This window comes from Glarea lozoyensis (assembly GCF_000409485.1).
Source record: "Glarea lozoyensis ATCC 20868 chromosome Unknown GLAREA9, whole genome shotgun sequence".
Classification (NCBI taxonomy): domain Eukaryota; kingdom Fungi; phylum Ascomycota; class Leotiomycetes; order Helotiales; family Helotiaceae; genus Glarea; species Glarea lozoyensis.
This window is the reverse complement of record NW_007361004.1, coordinates 1,901,002-1,914,072: the sequence shown is the minus strand read 5'-3', so window position 1 is coordinate 1,914,072 and position 13,071 is coordinate 1,901,002. Positions and strand designations below refer to the sequence as shown.

The window sequence follows — 13,071 nt, the reverse complement described above, 5'->3', positions numbered from 1 at the left end:
GTTCCGCCATCTGCTCACCGAGGTAGGTATAATATTCCAGTCACTCAGATGGGTCTTCCTCTCATAGCTGCATCACTTTCCCTTCGGATTCTCACTATCATATGGAACCTATACCACCAACTTGCTCTGTTCCGCCCGACCCAGATATCAGTGGACCTGGTGTAAGTGATTTGGTCCTTTCTCATAGCTGAATATAACCTTCGAAAACAGATACTATGTCATTCCATTGCTACTATATTTCTTTACTGCGCCAGACGCTGAGCAAGCACTAGATTCGTATAACCGTCGCCTTTCTTCCTGCCATCGGTGTTGTATTCGCCATACTTCTAAACATTTACCGAATTACCCTACGTATCCTAAAGCGGCAATTCGCTCCCCCGCTTGTACTCGTCAAAGTCGCAGAAGTTTTTGAAGAAGCCAACAATGTTCAGCTTGGACTGGCGATTGTTTACTGTTTTGTATCCCTTACTATCATCCATCGAATAGACGCCTTTCATCTTCGATTTCTTCTAGACCAAGCAATCCTATCCGGTCTTTCAAAGTCTCTAGCAAAAGACATTCTCCGCACTGTTAAAGTCGAGCAGACTGTCTCGAGCCTGAGGGCCAACGTCAAATTCTGGAAAGATGCTATCTTACACTTTATTCTCTCAGTCCTGTATCTTACCAATGGAGTTATATTCCTTCTCAAGCTCCGAAACCTGTGGCAATCCAACTCGGCATGTTTCCACAAGCTTTTCTACTCCGACACCATACCCATTTCCATTCTCCTTGGCGTCATCGTCATCTCGGTTCAAATCAGATCTATGATTCCTCCTCGATCAGGTCCAGAGTCACGCTTCAAGAAGTGGTCGCGATTGTTAATCGTGAGTTTCTTAACACCGAGTTGCATGATACTTGTTGGCGTGTTTGATGTTATCAATTATGAGGCTTCGAAGATGTTTCTTGCAGACACGGAGTCGAGATGGGGTATTGGGCAGGTTTTACCTCCGCTCTTTTTGGGCGTTCAAGTTGTTGGGCTGATATGGAGAGCTTGGGGAGTTGTGTGGGGGGAGATGATCGCTGGCTATATACTGGCTCGGCAGCTTTGAGTAGGCGAAGATGACGGGTTGAGAATTCAAGGTCAGTGATCTTGCTGAAGGGGATTTCCTACTCACTTCAGGGATAGGCCAGGGAAGTCGAAAGACTGAGTACAAAAAGAATCAACATATTTCTCTATGCGTATATCAATGCTAGCGATTATTCTTTCTCGCCATCATCGAGCAACGATGCTGGTGAAGAGGAGCATTATTTTTTACAACATCCCGCTGTGGCAGGCCCATGACCCTTTGCTATCCTAAAAGTAGAAACTTTAGACAACAACGAGGGGCACCGACTTCCATCATCTACTCAGTGAGGTGATTATATTAACTCAGTCACCTCGACAGATCTTTCTCTCACATCCTAATTAGTTAATGGTCCGTTTTTGCACTGTTAATGGATGCTTCCCCGCACTCGCTCTTTTATACGCGATGCTGATTGACATCAGGATTTCATATTTGCGCAGAGGACCGGAACATCTCCTTGGTAGTAATCACTATATATCAGTACACATGGTGCTTTGTTATCCTCTTAATTCTGGCTAGTGAACCATTCAATGTCCTATAAGTCTCTGAGTACCTTTTGTTACAAGTATTTCACAAAGCAACCTTCTATCCAACCTTCCTCTTCCTTAGCTAATTATTAGGTAGCTGTTGCACGCGAAACCTCAGTGATCTGCTCCTCATTTCCATCATAATCTCCGCCTCTAATCTCTTTACCTTCTCCTTCATGGCTATTTCCTCTTTTGTATCTTTCCTCCTCTTACGTTGCTCCCAAATAATCCATAAACCCACGATTATCAACGTCGTAGGAATAGTAACGGCCCAGTATATCCAGAATTGTGGGGAATTAACAGTTGTCGTATCCGGTGCGCCTTGGAAGTTGAAGAAAGTTGTTGAGAAAATAGACTATATTTGGTGAGATTGCATCGATGTTGAAATTTATATTGCTTACCGATAGATAGGTGCTCGGGAGAAGAATCGTTGCCAAAAGTGAAAGCCCTTTCATTGATGAAGAGTCACGCCTTGCCGCCCAAGCGAGCCTCTTTTGATCGCCTGCAATTTCGAAGTTGAGTTTACTCTCTCTTTGAGCAATTGCCATACTGAACTGCATTCTTTTTTCAGTAAAGATCAAAAGCAAGCAATGCAAGGACGCTCACTGCACTCCTCAGGAAGTCAAGTCTTCTCAAAGTGGTATCAGCGTAGACTCGGTTGCCCTGCAACCTCATTTTGAAGAAATTCAATCTTGAAAGGATTCTGGCATGAATCATCCCAAAAGTTTCATCCTGCCTACGTTCTGTGGAGATTCTGTGGAAGTCTTTCGCAGTACACTCAATTGACTCTATGATTGCGAGATATGCTTCAGGTCGCTTCCATAAGACCTGAGAGTGGCACTCTACTATAGCTCGATTCACAGCTTCCACGTCCATAACTCCATCTTTTACATAACTTTCGAAAAATTCGTTCATTTTGTCATTGCTGATAACTGCGTATTCGAGTTGGCTGAGCCAGTCTTGCGCGTCGCGCTGTATGTCATCTGCTGTATTTGAGTATTCAAGGGTTATCATTATCAATGGGAGTATTAGGGGGTGACTGATGTCTCCAGTTCGAAACTTTAGTTGTCTGATGCATTCTACTACATTCGAGTCGGAGGTCCCCTTAAAAAAGCCTGTGCTGATGGCAGTTGTTATATCTTGGCCGAGGATCAACTCCCAGCCTCTGGTTGAACCCTTCCTCCGCACACTATTGCTTTTACATACTAAGTCTGCATTTGGTTAGGTTTAACATCTCCTTGTCGAAAAGAAAAGTAAAACGAAACTGAATACAAACGCATCCTAGAAGTTTGATTGCTCTCAACAAACGACGACCAGAACAATGGCCCAGCACATTGCAACGTCTCAATACATTCGTGCGGGAGTTGGAGACCGTCTATCATTTTAGAGTAAATTTGATGCTCTAAACTTATCGTTCTCCGAGCGAATGTGTCAGGATGATGAGCATTCAGCTGTAGACTAGAGGTCGTTAATATCTACTGGCCAGGTTCTGTTGCAGACACTCACAGCAGACGCATTCCCCCAGTGAGTTTTACCCCATCTGGGAGTTTGCGTTCTTGAAAAGCGCCGGCTCGGGTTATAAAATCAAGTATTTCCTCTGGCTTCAGAGGGCGTTCCTCTATCGTGTTCAACGCAGGATCCTCAAGAATATATGTTGGCAGATTCCTGCCAGCTCAAGACATCATCTTACCGAGTAAGCAAATATCTCCAAGCAAGAAGTTGCCTCTTCGACGTATCTGCATACACCAACCAATTGCTTAAAGAAAGATGCGCTCAATCCGTCCATGATGACTCTTCGCAATTGAGAATAATCTGGCTAGGTATTCGATAGAAAGCTTAGTTGGAGCGAAATTCAACGCTGGCAATCGGGCGGGGCCCTTTACTTATGGTGCTTTCTGTCAAAACAAGGCTGGCGGCTATGCAGAGATGTTGCGCTGCAGTCTCAACGATCACACCAGCAAGCCAATCATTTGCCGAACGTCAGCGCATCAGTTACACAGAATGCTGTACAACCGTACAAGGCGCTTCGTCGTGGCTTTTCTGTGCTCTCGATAAGGGCTTGGAGAGGAGTAGTATTTCGAACGTTTCCTTCAAGGAGGTTTATGATTCGTAAGAGTTTCGAATACGTTGGACATGGAGCGGGATGTAGGAGAATTGTTAGGTGGTGTTTGGTTCATTGTGGGTACTGTGAGTCTACAGAGAGCTGAACCATATTCCTGTAGCCTTCTGACTTCTATGAGATGAGGGTGGCCGGGCATCTGTGCGACCCAGAGCAAAATTGATGGTCGGCCATAGTTCTTTTTCCATAGACGGTACATGCTGTTTTTGGTTGTTCATGTTGTTCGTCTTATTTGGAGGGTTTGAATGAATGAATTGACGAGATTGGGGTTTGATATATCTTAGGTCTTTTATTTTCCTTTTGAACGGTGGGAGATGATGGCTTGAAGTTTGACGCATGGGGCGTTTGCTAAAGGGTGGTTGTTTTAACGACTTTATGAATAGGTCAGCCTGGTCAGGGAAGTCAAGTGAGATTACCGAAACGAAATATCAACATATTCTGCTTTCCGCATCTCAACGATAGTTACAATTCACATGGCATTTGCCCCTTTAGATAGTTGATAGTTGATTGAAGCTTTCATAGGTAATGCGTTCAGCGATGAAGAACATCCACCTGGTTAGATCCCCTTTTTGACCAGCAGCCCACTCTTTCTCACTAGCCTAGAGGCAGAAGGCGTCGGAAAATCTCCATGATGACTGGATGATAGTGTCGTGTAGGATACAATGCTTGCATGTTTGCTTACAACAACCTCCTCATCCGACCAATTCTCCTTAAATGGGAAGTGTACATACTGTACCATATATCGACTTATCCAAATCACAAGCTGAACCACGCGAGAGCAATTCTTGGGAGTAGAACAGCCACGTGAGCGGTCAAGCTTTTTTCCAGGACGGGCAAGTCCTATTTTGCTTAGCAATACTTTGCGCCCAAGTCAAAGTCCGGATTAGGCAATACACCACATCGGAGTCGGAATAGCACAGAAGTGTCGATTCGCATGGCGACATCCGTCTCCGAACCCCCTGTCGCCCCGCCTTTACGCTCAGTTCGCTCATTCTCATTGGTCCACTCGTCACCTATGCCGATAGCCGAGAAATGTCAATTTTCTTCTGGAAATCGATATCTTATAATAACCTGGTACACTTCGCGGTGGTGATGATTTTGTTTCTGGATATTCTCTCTTCTTGCTTTCTCTCGTGCTCTTCTCTTCGCTCTCTATATAAGCGGATTAATATTGTTTTAATACTTGAATGCGGCGGAGCTTGGAAATATTGATTCCAGGAGTAAATCATAGCCAAAATATTTGAAGACGTCATTACAAATCGCCCCTTCAAGGTTTACGCTTCTGTTTGTACCCCAGATTTTAGATCTTGGCTATTGCTTAAGTGCTCCATAAGTACTTGTACTAACATACTGACAGTCCCGCCTGCACCTCCATCCATCTCCTCCATCTCATCTCATCTCATCACAACAACAAGATGGACGGCGCGAACCGCACAGGAGATGCCTCTGGGCCTGTAGAGTCCTCACAAAACAACAATCCTCCAATACCGCACGACTCTTCATCCTCGACCCTCCACGACGCATCTTCCAGCGACTCTCCCACTCCCCCCATTGTCGCGAAAGAAAATGCATCACCATCATCCGACCCCGAAGCCACACGCACCACGCTCCAAACCGCCATCATCATGATCTCGCTCTGCTCCTCCGTCTTCCTCGCCGCCCTCGACACGACGATCGTTACCACGGCCCTTCCCACCATCAGCGAACACTTCCACTCCAACGCCGGTTACACCTGGATCGGCTCTGCCTACCTCCTCGCCAATGCCGCATCCACACCTTCATGGGGCAAATTCTCAGACATCTGGGGTCGCAAACCGATTCTGTTGATCGCCGCAGGCATTTTCTTCATCGGCAGTACATTATGCGCGACGAGTATTAATATTGGCATGTTGATCACCGCAAGAGCCATTCAGGGTATTGGTGGTGGCGGACTGATTATTCTGGTTAATATCTCGATTAGCGATCTTTTTAGTATGAGGAATCGGGGCAAGTATTTTGGGATGGTGGGGATGGTGTGGGCTTTTGCGAGTGCGGTGGGTCCGATTTTGGGTGGTGTTTTTACGGAGAAGGTTTCTTGGAGATGGTGTTTTTATATCAATCGTAAGTGTCATCTTCAATTCATCCTGATCGTTGGTATCTCTCGGTTCCGAAGATCTGGTTTGGTGTTGCATGGTTGTGTTGCATAGTGTTGGTCATGTACAAAAGAGGCACAACTAACATCTGGTAGTACCAATCACTGGATGCGTATTTATCTTGCTATGCATCTTTCTTCACCTCGATAATCCAAAAACTCCAGTATGGGATGGTTTAAAGGCAGTCGATTGGGCAGGATCTCTTGCAATTGTCGGAGGTACCCTCATGCTTCTTCTTGGCCTCGAATTCGGCGGGATCACCTACCCATGGGGCTCAGCAACCGTCATCTGTTTAATTGTCTTTGGAGTCGTCACAGCCTTCTTATTCATTCTCAACGAATGGAAATTTGCTCGCTACCCAGTCATGCCAATGCGTCTCTTCAACCATCCCTCCAACTTCGCAGCCCTCGGCACCTGCTTTTTCCACGGTTATGTTTTCATCGCAGGAACCTACTACCTCCCCCTCTACTTCCAAGCCGTCCTCGGTGCCACCCCCCTCCTATCTGGAGTCTACCTCCTCCCTCTCGCCCTCTCCCTTTCCTTTGTCTCAGCCGCCTCCGGCATATTCATTAAAAAGACCGGTCGCTACCTCCCACCCATCTGGTTCGGAATGATCTTCATGACCCTTGGCTTCGGCCTGCTCATCGATCTCGACGTCCGCGCAAACTGGGCCAAAATCATCATCTTCCAAATCATCGCCGGTATTGGAGTTGGTCCAAACTTTCAAGCCCCTCTCATCGCGCTCCAGAATTTCGTCGCACCACGAGACATCGCGGCTGCTACTTCCACCTTCGGCTTCGTCCGTAACCTCTCCACCTCCATTTCCGTCGTCATAGGCGGCGTCGTCTTTCAAAACGAAATGCAGAAAAAACTCGCCGTCCTCTCCGCCTCTCTCGGTCCTGAAACCGCAGCTTCTCTCTCCGGTGGCTCGGCCGGTGCGTCCGTTGGTATCGTCAACGCGCTTCCCATGGCTCAACGAGAGGTTGCACGCCTGGCGTTCCACCAGAGTCTCAAGACCATGTGGATCATGTATGTTTGTTTCGCGGCGGCCGGGTTGGTGTGTAGTGCGTTTATCAGACATAAGGCGCTGGAGAAGGGACATCAGGTTACGAAGACGGGGTTGGCGGAGGAGGAGAAGAAGAGGAGGGAGTTGAAGGGGGGGAAGAAGGTGGTGGATGAGGAGAAGGGTGGTGCGGAGGGTGGGAGATTGAGTGGGGAGAATGGGGTGGTGAAGGAGGGTTGAGTGAGTGTTTGTGAGGGGGTTTTTTGTATTATGGGGGACAGGAGATTGTTGAGCATTTGCATGGGTTGTGGGAGTTTAGCATAGCATAGTATATACCATAGCTTTTAGTGTTGAAATTGTAATTGTAGATCAAGGGTGGGAGGGGGGTTGGATATATATATATAGTCAAAAGTAATAAATCAAACTTCAATAACACCACCAATCTTTTCCAACTATCACCTACCGATCTTTGCTCTCATAGCTATTGGGAAGTCCAGTCAAGTCCGTGGGAACGTATTAACCCATCCATCACACTTAGGTTCCTCGAGCCATGGATTCTTGGGAAATGTATCCTTAAACACTCAGCGCCCGCAAATCCTTGAGCTGGGAATAAGAGAGAGTGCGCGCGCATGAAAGCTCATGGCTGTGTTCGTTTTTGTTGGGGTGTTGGCGTCTTTAGGGGGAAAAGTAGTTTTAAGTGGGTATGGTGGTGCGGTTCGGGGATGTGGGAGAGGGTGAGGGTTGGGTTGGTGAGGTGGTACTTGTAAGGGGAGGGAGACGGGTTTCGGTGGTGAAAGGATTTTCGGTGGTGAGTGAGGCGAGGAGTGAACGATGGGGGACGGGGTGATTTGGTGTTAGGTGGATGTGTTAGGTATTTGAACAGGGAGGTGGGTTTGTGGAGGTTGATGAGTGTGGTTGCTGCGTGAAAATGAAGTACATCCAGCGGATTCTAAATATCATTCCTTTGTTGTAATCTCTGTGAACTTATTTCTTTGCGGGTGTGGGAGGGAAGGGAGGATGGTTTTATAGGTTGATGTTAAGATGAAATGTATGTCGAATTTATCAATTCCCTTTCCCTTAATGATTACTTAACAAATAATACCATCCTAACCCCTTCCTCTCTCCTTCTCTCTCTCCCTCCCCAGTATCAAACCCTTAGTTAGTCATAGAATATCCACGCGAATTTCCTTTTCGATCAGAGTGAAAGATTCCTGACCGTATATTATACACTCTTTCCCTGAAATCCATCACAATTCAGCAAATGAGCTATTGATCGGACAAGTGTCATGCGTGGTGGAAGATCTTAGTGACGGGTTAAAAAGAAAAGCGTGATGGTTTAGTGGCGATTTAGTTCCTGGGTGTGGTGTATAATTTTCGTCGGAAGACGGCGAGTTAGATTGTGGTCTAGGGTGGGAGGGGATTCGGTGGTGGTGAGAGTTTCGGTGATAAACTTGGATTGTTTTCTTTTTTCTTTTCACTTTTCGTTTTACTAGGGGTAGGTTTGTGAATTGGATATTTTTGATTTTGAATGGGGAGTATGTGTGGATATGTATAGCATTTCTGGGGATAAATGTATGTTTAGAAACACAGACAGACCGGCATTGGCTCGTTCATTGGAAGGTGTTATAGATTGAGAAGATGGGGGATACGATGGTTTTATAGGTGAGAAGAAGGGTTTCTTGGGTGGCATGTTATTGTGTTGTGTGGGATCTGGGAGGTAGATTGCTTTGGAGACGATTTATTCGTGTTGAGGATGGAGAATGTTGAAATTAAAAAGAGAGAACTTCTCCAAACCATCAATCAAAGCAAAAAGATCTATCCCCCAACATCCTTTCTCTCCCCAGCCTAGAACCACTCCCAATACCATTCCACCTCTTTAACATCCCACACGCCCCAAAATATCGACGGGACATCACGCTATTTAACGCGATCGTTTTGCCGACGGTTCTCATCGACATAAGCGACATCAAACTTTCATCTTTTTCGTATGAGAAGATGGAGCGTTTTGATACTGGGAGGGTTGGGTTTTGTGACGGTGCGGAGGTAGCAGTAGTTAAAACATGTGTAGCAAAGTCGAGCTCACGTTATTCAATTCCGCTAGATCATGAAATAAGGAAGGAAAATCGGTGATAGTATAAGTTTCGGTAGCAACACTCCATTTTACATCCAGTACTCCACACATCTTCTAATTATGGAACTATACCTCGTACGTCGCCCTTGTGTTTATTACGTATTCACGAAATACTGTCAGAAATTTGTTTCGTTCGGTTCGCGGCTGAGAACTCCAAGAACGCGCTGATCGAAGCTGTCAATATGAACATATTGTCATTAATAATATACAAGGGAGGAAGGTTTTATTTCGGACTTTGTAAGTTCTTGGGGATGATTGTAAGAATACAAAAAAAAAACTAAATTTCATGAGAGCGACAGATGTAATAGCGTTCATATCCTTTTCGCATCGGAACTGAAGGTTGTACCTACAATTTCAAGGCTAGAATACTTTATATACCACAGGATCTTCAGGAAAGCTTAGTTTATAATACGACGTATATCCTGAGGTCTATATATACATTAAATAGTCTAAGTTAAACGCTTTCACAAGAGTGTGTATAGAGGGAGGTTGCAAGGTTTGCTTCCAATGTATAGTGGGTTTGTGAGGTGTAGATAGTTATAAAATTCACACGGGTACAGTTTACATAACACTACGTCTCTCACTCTTTAGTTTTTCTTATAGGTAAAGTAGAAATCGGTGATAGTTAGACTTTTGGCAGCAACACTAGATTATTGCACTAGTCCTTTACATTTCAAAGGACATTCTCCCACAAACCTCTACGTTCAGAACGCTCGTTCAGATAGATGATTATCCCGTAAGCTAAAACGTTAGAGATAATCTATCATCGCACGTAGAGCAGTATGTCGTTTTTTCCCCTGGGTCGGTTGATGGAAATTTTGGGATACTCGAGGTGTTTTAAGTATATCTATTTCATCTTAGATTCTAGGATTAATCTTCATATTTTACTGCCTAGAAACCTTGGAAGTATTTATATCTCGGACTTATTTACGTAATGGATAATTTAGCTAAACCTACTTTAAGCTCTTAAATATATATCTAAATTTTATAAACTTAAGTTATAGATTCTTCTATCCTCCTTACTCTCTTCCCCTAGAGCTAATACACTAGAGTCTAAACTTTTCCACTTCTACCCTCTTAATAAGCGTGAGCCTACTAATTCCGAACCCTAAATTACAACTATTACAGCCTAGGAACAATAATCTATAGCTATTTAAATCTTTCATTATTGTAATACCTCTTCTGTACTATCAAGGCATGTAGTCATTCGCCAAACTAATCCTAGAGAAGCCCGGGTTATATCAAGATACATGGACGTTTATACGCACCATCTAACCTTCTGGCCTGTAATAAAATACGAGTTTACGTTATTACATATTTAGCTGGAAAAAGCAGAAAGTGAAATAATATAAGTAGTCTGTTACCGTAATAGAAGTTATTACCGTTTTTACGCCCGTTATTAAGTTATAGAATTCAGAAATCAACGTCTTTCGAGGTGTCTATACAATAAAAAGGCGACCACCTTGAATCTCGGTGACAACAGAGCTCTTAGCAGCAACTCGCCGCCTCCTTATCTCAATATCTCAATTGTGTCTTCACTTAGCCATATTTTGACAGAAGCTCACCGGCTCGCTCCATGGAGCTCTATCTACGATACCTAATTACTGAAAAAGAAATATTAAAATATTTATACTATTATCGCAACCGAGAATCTTCTCGGCGCGTGACAACATTTGGATGCGAAATGATTGTGCTTCTAGAGATTAAAAGGGGCATTTGTCCGAGGATTAGAGACTGTTGCTACAGATTGCTAATTCTTTGGAGATGTTTTTATGTTTCTGAGGGCTGGGGATGGGATGCTGTTCAGAGGGGATGCGTCAGGTTGGGATTCCGAAGTGGAGGGTGTAATTTATTTGCAAAAAGAGTTCAACCTAGTCAAAAGAGTTTACAAGGAGATTTGGGCTTTCTTGATTCTTGTTTTCCGGAATATAGGTGATATACTAGATTATGGTTTATAGTAAGATAAATCTTAAATCTGGTAACGCCCTATTTAGGATACACGCAATCTCTTGCTATCTACTCTCTCTATATTTGAGCAAATCCATCTCCAATTTCATACAATCTATAGAGAAGCTACGTGACCGAATCACTAGTGCCAAGTCAGGGAATTCGGAATATTAGGTCGAGCAAATTAATAGAAATCGAACATTTCTCGAGGTATTCCTACCAGAGTAAGAGCAAAACTCGTTATTCCGTACTGTAAGTCTTCTAACACCAAAGTTTCAAATAAACATTTAGCCGGGCAACGGCTATTAACACGCTTTCAATGGCACTGGGGCAAGAACTAGAATGTAAGTTGGCTCACAGACAAGGCTCTAACGAAAACAGAGACTGCATATCTGTATACGAGTCTCCAGGGGATTGCAATTGTTGTCGTAGTAGCCCAGATGACAGAGTTTCGTGTATGTCGAGCTACCGGATTGGAATTCGGTGGTGTGAAAAAGTTCGGCAGCAACTTCACCCTTCATATTTAACACATGACAGCTTTATACTATCAGAAAGTTCTTCATCGTAATCTGTTCTTTTAATAATTATCGTCTATCCAGTACTTCATCTCTAAATATCTATGTCGAAGATCCCCATACAAGATTTAAAGCAACCAATGTGGTCGATTTCCCCTTTATGAGTCCTAGCTTGAATACTTTGAAAAAGGAGCCTTTTCTGCGGGGCTTTATCAATGTTGTTTTGATGGTAGAAAATGATAATATTTCATTCCGTTCAACTACTTACCGCAGATGACTATCTGCGTCGTCTTCTCCAAGTGGGTATATGCTTGCTCCCCCAATATTTAAAAGAAAATAATGATAGACTTCTCGTGAAGGGGTTATTGATAAGTGGGTTAATAGAGGTAGATCTTACTGTTTAGTCTTCCTTCGCACCGTTCTGTAAGTAGTATGTAGAGGGGTTAAACTTTGATTGTCAAAAAGTCTGGAGGGAACTTAGAAATGTATGATGAGTAAAACATTAATGAAGATCAGATCCTTTCTATTATGGAAAATGGAAACTTGGTGAATTCGACTTCGGTGATAAATCAATTTTCGGTAGTAAATGACTACATCACATGTTTGTATTGACCATCGTAGGAATTTTAACCTATACTCCATCCTTTTCTAGAGAAATATTACGATAAGTCAAACAGTACTCTTTTCACTTATTACTTTCATGCTCGAGACTCTAGACTACTCAGTAAAGATAAGAAGCTTTCTCTATATTCTCCATTGATTTTCTAATGGAAGGGGGAAGGGTGTATTTACATAGTGGGGGGACACATTCTTGCGATTGATAATAAGTCGGTGTTACCTGTGACCCAAATTTCTTGGAAATAGCTATTTATTGTTCGATACTACTGTAGATTATATTAAAATCCAAACTATTACTATGCCTTTTATTTCCGATAATTACATCTTGTGTCCTAAAGATAAGAAGTTACCCCTTTTTATTAATGTCTACGTGTACACACCAAAACGGATCAAAAAACAACATAACTCTATCCTTCCAGGTTCTTTGATCAGTCATTCTAAATTCGCGATGCTGGTGCTTAAGTTTAGGTTTCAAGGTTTCACTTAAACATTAGGCGCTATATAAACGATGTCTGAGTCGAGGGACCTAGAGTCTTGACGCTCTGGCAAGCCTTTTGTTATTTTAGATGTTCTTTTAAGAACTGGGCCAGAAAGTATAATGGCAACATATGTTTGCATGTACGTATTTTGGGCTTAGCAAACAGAATGGTGTGGGTGTTTTGTCACCGAAAAAGAGTTTGTCACCGATTTACTGCTTTGCTTGAATTGTCAAATTTGAAATTGAAACAAATACCACAACACTGTTCTTCTCACATGTTTGATCTAAAAATATAATTTCTTCTAGGAGCACACATGGTTAAAAGGTGGCTAACGATAAAGATTCTTTAGCCCAGCCACTCAAATATCGCACCTCCATTGTTCTCTCTATACTGGTAGCTAAACACTAACATTCTATTAAAACATATGTGTGCCATATATATCAAGTTTTTATTTCAATCTTGGTATCCTATTTAATAAATTGCTAGATAGAAGAGGA

The 13,071-nt window shown here is 43.3% G+C and overlaps 3 protein-coding genes across 3 annotated transcripts; 2 read left to right on the top strand and 1 right to left on the bottom strand.

Annotated features, from left to right (window-relative positions):
• Nucleotides 1-101: 101 nt before the first annotated feature.
• Nucleotides 102-1,088, top strand: GLAREA_08580 (uncharacterized protein; the record flags this gene model as incomplete). Its single annotated transcript, XM_008090624.1, has 2 exons — nt 102-161; nt 273-1,088. The coding sequence occupies 2 exons, from the start codon at nt 102-104 to the stop codon at nt 1,086-1,088; spliced, it is 876 nt and encodes a 291-aa protein (XP_008088815.1).
• Nucleotides 1,089-1,712: 624 nt separating this feature from the next.
• Nucleotides 1,713-2,644, bottom strand: GLAREA_08579 (uncharacterized protein; the record flags this gene model as incomplete). Its single annotated transcript, XM_008090623.1, has 3 exons — nt 1,713-1,985; nt 2,032-2,184; nt 2,237-2,644. The coding sequence occupies 3 exons, from the start codon at nt 2,642-2,644 to the stop codon at nt 1,713-1,715; spliced, it is 834 nt and encodes a 277-aa protein (XP_008088814.1).
• A 2,520-nt stretch (nt 2,645-5,164) lies between these two features.
• Nucleotides 5,165-7,124, top strand: GLAREA_08578 (MFS general substrate transporter; the record flags this gene model as incomplete). The annotated part of the gene is made up of 2 exons (XM_008090622.1): nt 5,165-5,849; nt 5,977-7,124. 2 exons carry the CDS (start codon nt 5,165-5,167, stop codon nt 7,122-7,124), a joined length of 1,833 nt encoding a protein of 610 aa, XP_008088813.1.
• Between the last annotated feature and the right edge of the window lie 5,947 nt (nt 7,125-13,071).